The following is a 15000-nucleotide window of genomic DNA, read 5'->3' as shown; positions in this document are numbered from 1 at the left end:
TTTATTGCATGAAATAAGTATTTGATACATCAGAAAAACAGAACTTAATATTTGGTACAGAAACCTTTGTTTGCAATTACAGAGATCAGACGTTTCCTGTAGTACTTAACCAGGTTTGCACAGACTGCAGCAGGGATTTTGGCCCACTCCTCCATACAGATCTTCTCCAGATCCTTCAGGTTTCGGGGCTGTCGCTGGGCAACACAGACCTTCAGCTCCCTCCAAAGATTTTCTATTGGGTTCAGGTCTGGAGAATGGCTCGGCCACTCCAGGACCTTGAGATGTTTCTTACGGAGCCACTCCTTAGTTGCCCTGGCTGTGTGTTTCGGGTCGTTGTCATGCTGGAAGACCCAGCCACGCCCCATCTTCAATGCTCTTGTTGAGGGAAGGAGGTTGTTGGCTAAGATCTCGTGATACATGGCCCCATCCATCCTCCCCTCAATACGGTGTAGTCGTCCTGTCCCCTTTGCAGAAAAGCATCCCCAAAGAATGATGTTTCCACCTCCATGCTTCACGGTTGGGATGGTGTTCTTGGGGTTGTACTCATCCTTCTTCCTCCAAACATGGCGAGTGGAGTTTAACCCAAAAAGCTCTCTTTTGGTCTCAGACCACATGACCTTCTCCCATTCCTCCTCTGGATCATCCAGATGGTCATTGGCAAACTTCAGACGGGCCTGGACATGCGCTGGCTTGAGCAGAGGGACCTTGCGTGCACTGCAGGATTTTAATCCATGATGGCGTAGTGTGTTACTTATGGTTTTCTTTGATACCGTGGTCCCAGCTCTCTTCAGGTCATTGACCAGGTCCTGCCGTGTAGTTCTGGGCTGATGCCTCACCTTTCTCATGATCATTGAGGCTCCACGAGGTGAGATCTTGCATGGAGCCCCAGACCGAGGGAGATTGACTGTTATCTTGAACTTCTTCCATTTTCTAATAATTGCGCCAACAGTTGTTGCCTTCTCACCAAGCTGCTTGCCTATTGTCCTGTAGCCCATCCCAGCCTTGTGCAAGTCTACAATTTTGTCCCTGATGTCCTTAGACAGCTCTCTGGTCTTGCCCATTGTGGAGAGGTTGGAGTCTGATTGATTCAGTGTGGACAGCTGTCTTTTATGCAGATAACGATGTCAAACAGGTGCAGTTAATGCAGGTAATGAGTGGAGAATGGGAGGGCTTCTTAAAGACAAAACTAACAGGTCTGTGAGAGCTGGAATTCTGACTGGTTGATAGGTGATCAAATACTTATTTCATGCAATAAAATGCAAATTAATTATTTAAAAATCATACAATGTGATTTTCAGGATTTTTGTTTTCGACTCCGTCTTTCACAGTTGAAGTGTACCTATGATAAAAATTACAGACCTCTACGTGCTTTGTAAGTGGGAAAACCTGCAAAATCGGCAGTGTATCAAATACTTGTTCTCCCCACTGTGTGTGTGTGTGTGTGTGTGTGTGTGTGTGTGTGTGTGTGTGTGTGTGTGTGTGTGTGTGTGTGTGTGTGTGTGTGTGTGTGTGTGTGTGAGTGTGTGTGTGTGTGTGTGTGTGTTTGTATATATATATATATATATATATATATATATATATATATATATATATATATATATATATATATATATATATACACACAGACATATAAATATAAGAGTGGAACAGTGGAGTAACAATTCGGCACAACCAGCAAGGGAATAGGCAAAAAAGAGAGAGGGAGGAAACATTGATTTCAGCAAGTAAGAGGGTTGAGTTTGTAAGGTTAACGATTATTATAGGTCAGGATGGGGGATGACAAGAGTAGCAGTGCACTGCCTGCTGGAACACCTGGAGGAAAGGGTGGGAAAGAACGATTTCTGGAAGCCAGTTACATGTACATGAGAAGTGAGGAACAAAGGACATCATTAATTTTTTTTTTGTCCTTTCCTGGAGCGAAGCTCCAGTCGGCCTGGCTTTTGGAAATTTAACCAGGAGCAGGTTTCTGGAAGAACATGCATCCTGGGATTGCTAGGGATGGTCAAAGGACTGAGAGAGCACAGATAACAGAGGGAGCAAATAATGAAGAAGAAGCGATTTTTAAAAAGAAATATACGGGTATGTTCTTTTGAACATATGAGTCCCCTAGGACCATGAAGCTCTCGTTCTTGTTGTTAAAGGCCGTTATGGAAACACAGAAATAAGGGTATGTTTAGCAGCGTCATCATGGTTGGCGTCTCGCAATATAATATATTAGCGCGATTAAAAATACCGTTTTTTCCTTGCATCTTCATGTCTGTCAAAAAACCAGTGTCAAGGTGCACAACTACGGCTCATAACCTATCCGTTGAGGTGTTTTTTGCCCCCCCCCCTGCCTGCTTTCCCGTTTTCACGCCACTGTCCACACAAAATTCAACAATCAATTCTATACAGAGTCCGGGGGACTCTATAATACAAAAATAAAACCGAGACCACCGACCTTCCTGCAACATGAAAGCAAGAGACAACAGACGTTGTGTTTCGATCTAATCAAGGGACATTCCCATAATGTTGAGAGCTTTCGATTCCACTTGCTTTTGACACTCATTTTTGATGCATTGGAGAAATTGTACGGTGTCGTCGTTTCATTGCTCTCTTTCGTTTGTTTATTTGTCCGAGCTATATTTGGTTTGTTCTCGGGCATGCAGATACTGGAATGTGGTTGATTTTGCACCATTTTTTTGTCTTCCCTGTTCATTTCTTTGGCCATTAGCAATCTAATTCAGAGTTGTATCCTTGCCACCTTGTTGTAAAAATTTACATTTGTCTAATTCACTTTATCCCACTTTATTACTAAAAGCCATTCACGCATCATCATTGTGCATTTATTATTACCCATTTCCAGTTTCACTTTTGTTGCTTATTTGTGCTTCTTTACTTTGCTGAACATCGTTCGTTTCATTGTGGTCGGTCATACGGTGATGTGAATTCCCTTTTTACTCTTTTGTTTTCTTCACAATCTTTGCTAAAATTTTATTGCGCAGTTTTGTTTCTTATTCTTTGTATTGGATTTAGCCGTGTTATTTTTGGCTTCGCTCTCAAGTTCATTTGATCTTCTATTTGCATTTTTTCTGGAAAGGGCTGGATAAGGCAGATTAGAGATACCATTCAAACATTATTAAATGTATTCTTGCACAAATATAATTTTGATTCGCTGACTTTAAACTCCTTCCTCCACCACATGCCAATCATAGTAAGCCTTTATCAACCACCTAATTCCCTTCTGCATTCTATCTGCGAGATATTTTGTCCTTTTAACAGCAATTTTTACGTCTCATGTTTCATGTCCACTGACGGGTTTGTGGTGGTTTGTTCTTCTAATCGCTCACTTGCCAAGCAAATTAGAAAATGTCGACCCAGCATGATTATGTAACTGAGGATAAATATTTCGGTTCATGTTTTGGTAAATATTCTTGATGATTCTGTTGTCCATGATATGCAGTAGCCTTGACCATCCTCAGAGATGTAATGTCTAGGTTTGTTTCCTGCTGAAATAAAAGCTGATAATAGGGTCATTACTCCTAAAACACATGCTTGCGGGGGTCAGTTTTTAGTCGGTTCCAAAGGAAGTGACTTATTTATGATCTTCTCCAATAGTAAAGCTTTCTTAAATCAGCCTTGTAAACTTACCCATTAACATCCTGTAAACGTGGTCATGGCCCTTTGAGCCTTTTTCTTTTCACATAAGTCATATCGCCCTCTCAAGGAAGATATTATGAAAGTGCCATTTCTTGCATTTTGTGGTGAATTATTTCCTATAATATGACATTACAGGGTTCACCTTTCCAGCTCTCGCACAAATGCATCTTATTTTGATTTTGAATTCCCTTTTTGTAGGCCATGATGTTCAATTGCTCGAGCAGTTACCCTTTTCTTTTTTTTGTTTCCGTAATAATTGTGTGTGTGTGTGTGTGTGTGTGTGTGTGTGTGTGTGTGTGTGTGTGTGTGTGTGTGTGTGTGTGTGCGCGCGCATACACGGTGTGTAAATGTACGTGTGTCTCACTGAGTCGGTGAGTAAAGTCTGAGTGAGCAACCTGGTAAGGTCCCAGTGAGCGATGTGGTAAGGTGAAGTGAGTGACGTCTTAAGTTTTGAGCGAGTGACGTTTTAGTGAGCGATGTGGTAAGGTTGGAGTGAGCAACATTCATGCGAGTGATGTGATGAGGTTCGAGTGAGCGACGTATTAAGGTGAAATGAGTGACATAGTGAGGTCCAAGTGAGCGAGGTCCAGGAGGGTGATGTGGTAAGGTCCGAATGAGCAATGTAGTAATGTTAAGTGAGAGACATGGTAAGGTCTGAGTGAGCGATTATGGTAAGGAGTGGGAGTAGGGAGGGGAGGGTGTGGGGTGGGAGTCTGAAGGGGGTGTGGTGGGGTGGGGTGGGAGGAGGCAAGGGGACAAGAACCACGAAAAAATGGACCACTGAACCTGCAGCTTATCTGGGCCCTGGCCTAATGTTGTCACCCAATTTTGCTAGCATACTGACTGGTGGGTCTGGAAAGGAAAGTTTTTGAAGGAATTTACGCAATTTTCCCAAACATTTACTATGTCCACCATTTTGACACACTTCCAGTCATGTGATCGGCATGACCACTGCAATTTCACATCACGACCATGTCCTAATGTAATCCAAATTTGGTAGCATTTTGACTGGTAGGTTCAGAGATGAAGATTTTGGAAGAAATTTGCACGACTGCTATTTTGATTCATTTCCTGTCATGTAATCAGCATGGCCTCTGCAATTTAACAGCAGTACCATGTCCTAATGTTGTGACCCAAATTTGGTAGCTTTCTGACTGGTGGATCTGGAGAAGAACATTTTTGAAGAAAGTTACTTTTTTTTTGACCTACTTACAGTCATGTGACGGAAACGAGCATTCACAATCCCTGTTACCAGTCAGGAGAGGAGAATTGATGCCAAATTTCAGCATTATCAGCCCAGCAGTTTGGCCGGAGATGTCGAAATATGAGAAGGATGGACAGACGGAAGGACTGTGCATGATGACGATACTTTATCTGGAATTTAAATTACAGATAAGCTAAAAATCACTGCTTTAAGAAATTATACCACCATGTATATTAGAAGCACTGATGGTTAGAGAGAAACTCTCATTCCTGGACACATCATGCATGCAGAAAATGCAAGTCTAGAGAAGTCAACAATGCTGGGTGTGGTTTTGGGAAGAAGGGGAAGAGGCAGACCTTGTATGCACTGGATGTATGGCGTAAAGGATGCAACCAAGCTGTCTCGGCCAGAACTTTTGGAAGCAGTGTCCCATTTTATTTTTTTCCCTTTATTCATGGACAAGTCAACTTGGAGTATAACTGGCAGGGATTGTAAGCAGCCATAACACTTCAGGACTGGTCTCCTATATCGACCACCCCTGATATTAACTCAGCCTGGGAATTCTTCCGCAATAACCTGCTCTCTCTTATGCACAGATTCATCACATCTCATCTTCAGTTATCTTACCCATCCTTCTGCTCTTGAAACTCTGAATCCTATGGTGAGGCAAACAACTTGCATTTCCCTCCTGGGAGGCAAATCCATTCAAAGGCAACCAAAGATCATTCCACAAGGGCCGCAACAAGTGTGTGTCTACTCTCAGGAGAGCTAGGAAACAACATCTGTCCAATCTTAAGAATTAACTTTCAAGCCTGTCTCCCTCCTCTAAAACTTGGTGGCACCTTTTCAAGTCTGAGTCGATGTGTATCACTTTGCCATTGCAGACAGGTCGTTGGTCTCTCTGTATTCTACCGCCTCCTTTCTTATCTTCTAACCTCTGCTCTTCCCATGCTTTGTACCCCCCTCCCCGCCCCCCCAAGGTGTCTACAGGGCACACATGGTCCACCATAAACCCCCTTCTGGTGAAACTACCGAAATCCAAGATCAATGCCCACCACTCATTCGTTCCTCTTTTTCCCCACTAGTGGAACCAATTTCCACATTCCCTTCGATCCCATTCCCCTGTCCAGGGTTTCAAGACAGCTGTTCACCACCATCTCAGATTGTCCCCAATCCAAAACCATGATCTTTTCTTCCCTCGTGAACCTCCCCCACCCCTCCCCCCTTCCCTGCCCCACGCCAATCCCTCCTCCTTCCAAATTTTCAGTCATTCTGCATCCATCTTGTCCACCCCATGCATCCTCTCCTGCCCCCTCCCCCCCATTCCTCCCCACACCCATTGTTTGTCCAGGTCAGCCTCTATATTGGCCTTCAACTCTGCTGCTGGTGCCCCCCCCCTCAACTGTTCCTTTTGTCCTGTTGTGTCCTGATCCCTTCAGTGTACTCATACTAACACTTCCATGAGCCTCTACTATGTATACAATTATTTTTTTCTATTGTTGTTTCATCGCTATATTGGAGTATCAATGTTGAAAGTTGATTTATGGCTGTGGTCTTATTGCTTGAGGTGAGGTATGTGTTCAGCATTAGTTGTGCTCTTCACCGGTTTTCTTGAAGAATCATTTTGTCTCATTTGCAAACCATGAATCACTCTTAGTTTTTCTTTTCCCTGCTCCATTTCTGGCTGTTGAGGAGTTAATTTCAGTGATGTTTTCTGTTGTTGGTTTTTCTTCCACAAATATTCTCCAAAGTTTTGAACAACTTACTGTTTCAAATTGTTGAAGCTTGCTTGTTGGTGACTGCATATCGTTTGAGATTATCAACTCGCCAAAGTCACCACCACCATATAAGTGGAAATGCTGTGAGCTTTCTGCAGATTTGTGGGCCAACTTACTGTTGCCGATCCCAGGGGGTTAAAGTGGACTTTCATGGTTATCACATTTCATTCCCCCATGGTCCGAAGGACCTTTTTACTGTGTCGACAACATGAACACCCGAGCTATTCACCCTTCCCAACGGCAGTTGTCATATTTTTTTCTTTATACCTTCCAACCTCTCAGACAGACAATAGACGTGTGCAATTCAGCATTGATTGGAATTTCAGGATTGCAAATTTAAACCTATCTATTAGAAAACAACAGAGACACAATTTCAAACATTCCTGACATGGCTGGTTTGGTAATTACAGCCAGTGCACATGTGATGCATGCAATTGTCCATTAGCCACGTACAATGCTGTTGTGTTCTTCCCCAGGATTGCATGAGAATCCCTTTAGCATTTGATTTGTACACAAATATATGTTCTGTGCAGAGTTAATCCTGAGACATTCAACACAGAAGACAACATGTCAGACATACATGAATGAAATATTTTCTTTTCAGAACTTGCATCATTGCCACAGGCTGTGTTGAATTTGTTTTATCTCTCGTCCATCCTTGGTTGGTTAAGACCTTTTTCTCTTTATGGGAGCAGGGAGGATATCAAGGATGAGTAATCCAGGAACATGTAAGAGAGCGCATTCTGTAGCACCTGATCATCGTATGTGGAGATCATCGTACGGCCAGGTCGGCGCAAGCATCAAGCAGTTACACAACTGTACTAATTTGTGTCCGTATTCTCATAAAACTGCAGTGAGATGAATATGGCAGAACAAAAGATGCACGTGGAATGTTCTCTCCTTCCAGCAGAATTACCCGACTGAGCGATCTCTTTCAGTTCGGCCTTGCTCTGAGTCTCAGGGTTCCAGATCCAGAAGGAACACTCCCTTACTCGACCATATCACGGAGATCGTGAGCCAGTCTCCTCAGTGTCATTGCATAGAGCAAACTAAGAGCTTCTTGCACAGCACAAGATCATGAAAGGACAAGCATCATATACGTATAGTTCCACCTTGGCAGTTGTCTATCTAGTAGTTGTTCTTGTTGTAGTTTAAAGACTCTCCCTTCCATCGCACTCACCCTGGATGAAGTTCATCGATGGATATTTTCTGCCACAGAATAAGGTTGAGGGAATGTGCCTGTGTGGTTTGGATAGGAGCTTGGGGATTCTGTTTCTTCCTACCTCCTCCATGCTCACCTTGTTGTGGGATTCTCGAGGGTCTGTGGTGCAAAACGTTCCAGGATGACCAACGTGATAAACAGTGACTGAAAGCATTTTAAGGCACTTACACAATTGGGTAATCAAATTGAAAACCTTGTAATATCTTCCCCTATGTAATGTCTGCAAAATCTATTCTACTTGAGTGAGCATTTTGAAAGGAATTTACCTTCACACAGGTGAGGCCAGTTTGATCCACCATATTATTGTCACAAACACATCCTATTAATATAATCTGTGGGAAGAATATAGAGGTGATGTGACTCCCTTTTTGAACCAACACATGTTGATGATCGTGTCGTTTGTTGATTTACTGGAGAGACGGTTCAGGTCAGATCAGGTTTGGGAGCATGCTCCAGAGCAGCGTGTTCTGTGCCATCAAAGTCGTCTCATGGCAAAGATTAAACCGAGTAGCTTGCCATTGCTTTCCCAATAGTAGGGAAGGCAGGATTTTGGAACTTGGACAGGGTACTGGTGTGCTCACCCCCTCTTAGCAAAATATATTGTGAGATATTTCATATACACAGGCAACTATTGCCCGCAGACGAGTCCCCAATTCCATGCCCCCCGTCTGAGGGACGGCACATTCATTTATGCAGTCTTGCCTGTGAAACGCAATTGTGACAGTTTATAATGTCATAATTATTTGCGAAATTCTACATGCAAATATTTGTTGATTGGACGACCTTCAGCCATCTTTTGGTGCAACCTGTCCTGTAATAATGGTGTGCTCAATTATGCAGCACTTCCCATTAGCATGTTGCCAGAACTGCTATTTACAAACACAATCCTATCCCTGAATAGAGCCCAAACTAACAATATTCAAGGTGAGTGTGATACTGACTGAGCAATTCTTTTTTATCATTCTGGTTTTCTATTTTTTATGACTTCTGAGGAGCCATAATAATGTAGTACTTTTGTTTTAATGGGGAATATGTGCAAAAAAACGACCACACTGGAGAAGGAACATTCCAAAGTGTGCTCACATTTCTTGTTGTAGACACCTCTTCACAAGCACTTTATCTTGCTTAAGACCCCAGCGGTTTCACTCAATAAGGATAGCTTGCATTCGGTTCCATAAAACACTTTTAGCATTCCACAATTACCCCTGGGCTTTGCCTTTGAGGAAATAAAAGCGACCATGGAAACTTAAATCAGTCATCGACGACCGGAGACTGGCCGTGTCTTTCTCTTTTACGGCTACCGAGGGATGCTCGAGGAAGACGAGAAAACCTTTTCTTGTGACATTCAGTGGGTTCTGTGTGTCTTCTGACAGCTCCCTGTGGAGGCAAATCGACGGGAAGCACCGGCGCTGTGTTGTCACCTGGCTTCCCTGGCAATTACAGTGGAGCCCAGCACTGTGCATTCTCCGTTGGCGTTCCACACGGCTTTGGTAAGAGACTTTTACTGAGCTATGTCTGACACATCTGATATGTTGTTTCACGATGGATAACGGAGTAGGCTGGAGAGTCACGACCCTTCAGAAATATATATGCCATTAAACATCTCAGCAAATAGATTTCAAGTCTCATAAAGGCCCGAAGGAGATTTTTCTTTGGAAATATTGCCGATGTCAGCAGAGGAAAAATAATACCAAAACAAATACTCAAATTATACAGCACATATGAATGAAGAAAGCAATTGGTAATTGTAAAATGCATTTAACTATCGGATATTACTTTCGTGAAATGGATTTACACTTATGTGGGCGATTTGATTGCTTTCATTTTGGATCCTGAAAAAAAAAAAAAGACAGGATAGTTTCGAGGAAAGTTTGCACTTACTTTTGAGAACTCTAATGCAGGTTCAATCACAGACTTGACGATAAACTGCCCGATTGGTGTTTTGCATGTGGGACGTTACACCACAAAGTCTCGGTCACGAAAAATAGGCAAGCTCTTGCCAGCATCCTGAACAAATTCAAAATTCCTGCCCAAAACACGACCGGTCAACTGTCAGTGTTGGCCAGCGGGTTTGTGAAAGGACGGAAACTTTCCCTGACTGACCCACAATAAAGGGAATAATTGGGACCAATAAATTGGAGTAGTACTAGTAGTCGTAGTAAATTCATTTATTTCAGAAGAAAAAGAGACGAAAAATACAACACAATCCAAAGTGCAGTTGTTGGATCTAAAGCAGTGCAGCACAATTCAATTCGGAAATCTAATCAATTTAAAATAGTGAACTGTAAGTCCCAGGAAAAGCAATTTTAAATTTGAAAGTGCAAATAACTCAATACAAAATATGAATTGCAAAAAATAAAAAAATATAATTGAAGAAAATTGTCGGTTGTGCAATACAAATGTCTCAACAATAATTTTAACAAACGCTGAAACATATTTCACAGAGGGAGCCAAATCGGTCTCAAATAATGTATCAATCAGAACGATAACAAAACAAAAAACAATTGTTAAGTTGTAAGGAAGAAATAACAATAAATAAGAGCCTCGCCGAAGTATTTGTAGAGGTGAACCTTTCACACAAGTCACTGTGTGATCCCCCTGAATATCAAAACAATGTTTTTATAATTTAGTATTATATGCATTTTAAATGCTAAATTGATGAACACTGTTTCATTGCTGTGAAGAGCTGCATCTTGTGAAATGATTTTTAAATGTGTTAGAATGAACGATACACAGGGTGTTTCAAAAGTCCAGGATTAGAGGGATATTTATTTTACAATTTCATGATATATGCGTAATAACTAGCAGGGACCCACAGAATATCCTTGCAATGTAAAATGTACCTTCAAGTCCTCAACTCCCCCCCCCCACCACCCCACATAAACCCAAAGTCTTCAACCTCCCCCTCCCAACCCCAAGTCCTCACCCTCCACCTTCCCACCTTAAGGCTTCAATCCCCTCCCCACTCCAAGCCTTCAAAATCCCTCCAAGCCCCGACTCCAACCCCTCCCCACAAGTACCTCCCCACAATTCACCCCCCCCGCCCCCATTCACAACTCCTCAACCTGCCCACCGCTGAAGCCTCAACCTCTCCCTCTCGACTCTGTCAAATCTTCCCCCTCTCAACCAAACTCTATGTCCTCCCTTCTCCCATTGTCGAGGCTCATACAAGAGCTAACACACAGAACATATAACAAGGGGAGCAGGAGATGGGTGGGAGAGGGAAGCACAAAATAGTGAGGAACAGAGACATTATATCTGTGGAAGGGATGGGGATGGGGCGGAGAACACAGGGTAAACAACAAGATGGATACTACAGGGACTTTCAGGAAGGAAAGCAGAGAATTTGAAGGAGTTGGGTTTGGGGGTGGATTACTGGGGGTAGAAAGGATCAAGGTTTTGGATGGAAGGAGATGTGAGCTTGTGGTGAACATCTGTTTTGAAGACCTGGGGGGAGGAGTGGGCTTGAAAAGAGTGTGGGACTTTGTTCCAAAGGCAGGAAAAAAGAGGAATGAATGAGTGAAGATAAGCAATGATTCTTGATTTTGGAAGTTTCACCAGAAGGGTGCCGACGACTCCACCCTCTGCCGTACCATCTGTCATCCCTCAGACCGGCAAGCAGCAGCTTCTTCGCTCACTGCAGATCTGGATAAAATCACAAACTGGTCCAACACGTGGAACATGTCTTTCAATCCAGACAAATCTCACACTCTCACTATGTCTCTTCGAAAGGACCGTTTACAAAAACCCCCCATCCACTTTCTCAACAATCCTCTGGAAGAAGTTTTTTCTTTCAAGCTTCTAGGTCTCAATATCTGCCATGACCTTTCCTGGGAAAGTCACATTTCCAACCTCGCCTCAAAAGCCAGTCGCCGACTGGGAATCCTCCGTCGTGCTAAGTCCTTCCTCGGCCCTCTTGAGCTGCTGACCACTTACAAAGCTTTTGTCCGTAGCCTGATGGAGTACTGCTCTCCCCTCTGGGCTGGTGCTCCTGCCTCCCACCTTTCTCGGCTTCACGCTGTCGAAACCGGGACATTTAAGATCATCGGCATCTCCCGCAATGAAGCTGAGTCTTTGGGCCTCTCACTCAATCACCGCAGGTTGGTCGGTGGTCTTTCTGTCTTCTACCGACTCCTCTCCAGCCTTGCCCCCCCTGCTCTCTCTGCGATTTGTCCCCACCACATTTCCACAGGGCGCTCAAGGTCCGCCAACAACCCCCTTCTGGTAAAACTACCAAAATCACGAATCACTGCTCATCTTCACTCTTTCATTCCTCTTTTTTCCCGCCTTTGGAATAAACTTCCTCACTCTATTCTTTCCCATTCTTCCCTCCAGGCTTTCAAAACAGCTGTTCACCACCACCTCTTATCTTCCCCCATCCAAATCCTCGATCTTTTCTACCCCCGATAATCCACCCAAGCCCACTTCCTTCATTTCTCCTGCTTTCCTTCCTGAAAGTCCCTGTAATGTCCATCTTCTCTTCGCCATGTTCCCCGTCCCATCCCCATTCCTCTCCCTTCCACAGTTCACCTAATGTGTCTGTTCCCCACTGTTTTGCCCCTTCCACTCCCGCCCCTCTTGTCTCATGCCTCCTTGCTGTGAGTTGTGTGTTAGCTCTCATACGAGCCTCGACCAAGGTATACAAAAAAAAGGGGGTTTATGGTGGTCCTTGAGCACCCTGCAGAAATATAGGGGGGACAAACCACAGACAGAACGGGGGGTGGGGGTCAAGGCCTGAGAGGAGATGGAAGAAGACAGAAAGACCACTGACCTGCCTGTAGTGAGAGAGTGAGAGATCCAAAGACTCAGCTTCATTGCAGGAGATACCAATGATCCTAAAAGCCTTGGTTTCCACCGTGTGAAGCCAAGCTAGGTGTGAGGCGGGAGCATCAGCTAAGAGGGTAGAGCAGTACTCCATCAGGCTGCAGATGAAATCTTTGTATGTGTTTAGGAGCTCAGGTGTACCAAGGAAGGACTTTGTATGACGGACGATGCCCAGTTTACCATTGGCTTTGGAGGCCACCTTGGAAATATGGCTTTTCCAGGAAAGGTCATGGCAGATAGTGAGGTCTAAAATCTTAAATGAAAGGACCCCTTCAAGAGGATTGTTGAGAAAGTAGTTGAGGGGGGGGGGTTCCAGATGGTCCTTTTCGAGAGACATCGTGAGAGTGCTTAAGAGTAATGCATCAATTTTAGCACATTAATTTCTGATTTAATTCTCTACATCTACAATGGTACGTAGTCTTGTGGTATAAACCACTGATTTCTAGTGTCCCCCCCAAAAAAGTCACACAAGTGGCGATAAATCTGTACTATGTAGGGACCTTCATATGGGTCCACAACGTCCTATTCACCTCAAAGGCATCGTCTCAAAAAAAAAATATATATATATATATAAATATATATATATATATATATATATGTATATATATATATATATATATATATATATATATATATATATATATATATATATATATATATATATATATATAGACCGGCCCACATATCTCACCTGTGAATGGAGGAAATAGCCAATCAGCTCTCACCTAATAGACTACGCCTAGGTGACTAGGATTATATAAATGATTGACCCCTCCCATGCTCCTCTAGCCAAAGTAGTGACATAAAGCAACCCAAGAAGACTTACGCAAGGTAACTGCTAAGTGTAAACGCCTTTATAGTTGTTGAGGAATTCTGGGAAGGGTTCGAAACAGCGCTTAGCACTTACCTTGCGTAAGTCTTTTTGGGTTGCGTTGTGCAGCTACTTTGGCGAGAGGAGCATGGGAGGGTCAATCATTCATATATATATATATATATATATATATATATATATATATATATATATATATATATATATATATATATATATATATATATATATATATATATACATATTTCCCTTGATTCCAAACTTTTGAAAGACCCTGTATATTAGTTGATCTTTGTGCAGAGGAACACACCCTCAGGAAATGAGGTGTCTTCACAAAATTTGATTACTTGAATTTGGACAGAATTCAACTTATCAAATAAAACCATGATTCAATTCGGCATAAAAAAATTAAGGTTAAGTTTTACAACTGTTCAGGGTCAGGTCAGGTATGGGAACATGCACCAGAGCAGTGCGTTGCTGTGTCTATTCTGTGAATGTAATGTTGAAACCCAATTTGCTGTGGCTGTACTGCACAGATTTTGTGCATTCTTCATTTGTAATGGTTAGATTAGAGAACTTTGTTCCAATTTCATTATTGAAAAAATATAAAGTGCTTTTAATTCCAGAGTGTCACCGGGGTATATAAGAATATGTGAGATCTAAGAATGAACACTCCATGTCAATGTAGATCTGCATGTGGACTGACTCAAATTCTGACTGACTCAACTCACTGACTGACACACAGACCGATTACAATGGCCTTTCCATTTCAGACGAGGTTAAAGAAAAACACATTTTCTGAAGTACAAAAATGAAACTGAAAAAACCCCTCAAATTCAAGAAAACGATGGATTTTCTTTTTCTCTCTTTGCAGTGATATTCGCCGAGTTTTCCTTCTTCCAGACAGCACACAAGGACTTCCTTTACATCTATGATGGCCCATCACAGCGGGCTCCCCTTCTCGGTTCACTCTCTGGCTCTCTCCGCGGTACGGGCCCATACAGTCACCCGCCGGAATGTCTTCTCGATGCCCGCTCAGTGATGGTGTACTAACAGTGTGCTGCATGCGTGCGCAGAGAAGGTGCTGCCACTGACCTCATCACATCAGATGACACTAGTCTTTTCACCAAGTAAGGATAGCTCCGCAAAAGGATTCCACTTAGTATACAAAGGTACGTGTGCCTTTCTTCAAGGCGGCTTTCGAGTACATGACTTATTACAACATATTATAAGTAATGTTTTGGAGCAGTGTGACTGAGATTGTTTTACAGTTTAAAATATATCCAAAATCAAAAGTTCACAGCAATGCAAGATTTGAGATAGATAAAGCAACGTATTTTTGTGGTTTTACAGATGTGTGGTGTAATTGAAGAAACCATCTTATTTCTCAAAGAAACGCAACTTAAGGAAACATGTGCATAAAGGGATAAAATGACATGGGGTTCAAAAAAATTCAATGCTTTTATTCTTGCTTGTAATGTAACCGGTTGTTTGAATTGTAATT

The 15000-nt window shown here is 42.7% G+C and overlaps 1 protein-coding gene across 38 annotated transcripts in view; it reads left to right on the top strand.

Annotated features, from left to right (window-relative positions):
• Nucleotides 1-15000, top strand: part of LOC147020161 (CUB and sushi domain-containing protein 3-like) — a 1491173-nt gene that overhangs the window by 1225668 nt on the left and 250505 nt on the right. For all 38 annotated transcript variants that reach the window (XR_015061662.1, XM_085895237.1, XM_085895221.1 and 35 more), the window contains 3 exons: nt 9217-9333; nt 14371-14484; nt 14573-14668. Coding sequence is in view for 37 of the 38 variants with exons in the window: in XM_085895237.1 (XP_085751363.1) it covers nt 9217-9333; nt 14371-14484; nt 14573-14668 (327 nt within the window). In the remaining variant the exon portion in view is untranslated. The remainder of the gene's footprint in view (nt 1-9216; nt 9334-14370; nt 14485-14572; nt 14669-15000) is intronic.

Source organism: Eptatretus burgeri, chromosome 9 (genome assembly GCF_056783735.1).
Source record: "Eptatretus burgeri isolate ZD-2024b chromosome 9, Ebu_testis_v1, whole genome shotgun sequence".
NCBI lineage: Eukaryota > Metazoa > Chordata > Myxini > Myxiniformes > Myxinidae > Eptatretus > Eptatretus burgeri.
Note: the sequence above shows the minus strand (reverse complement) of the source record. Positions and strands in the feature narration are given on the sequence as shown.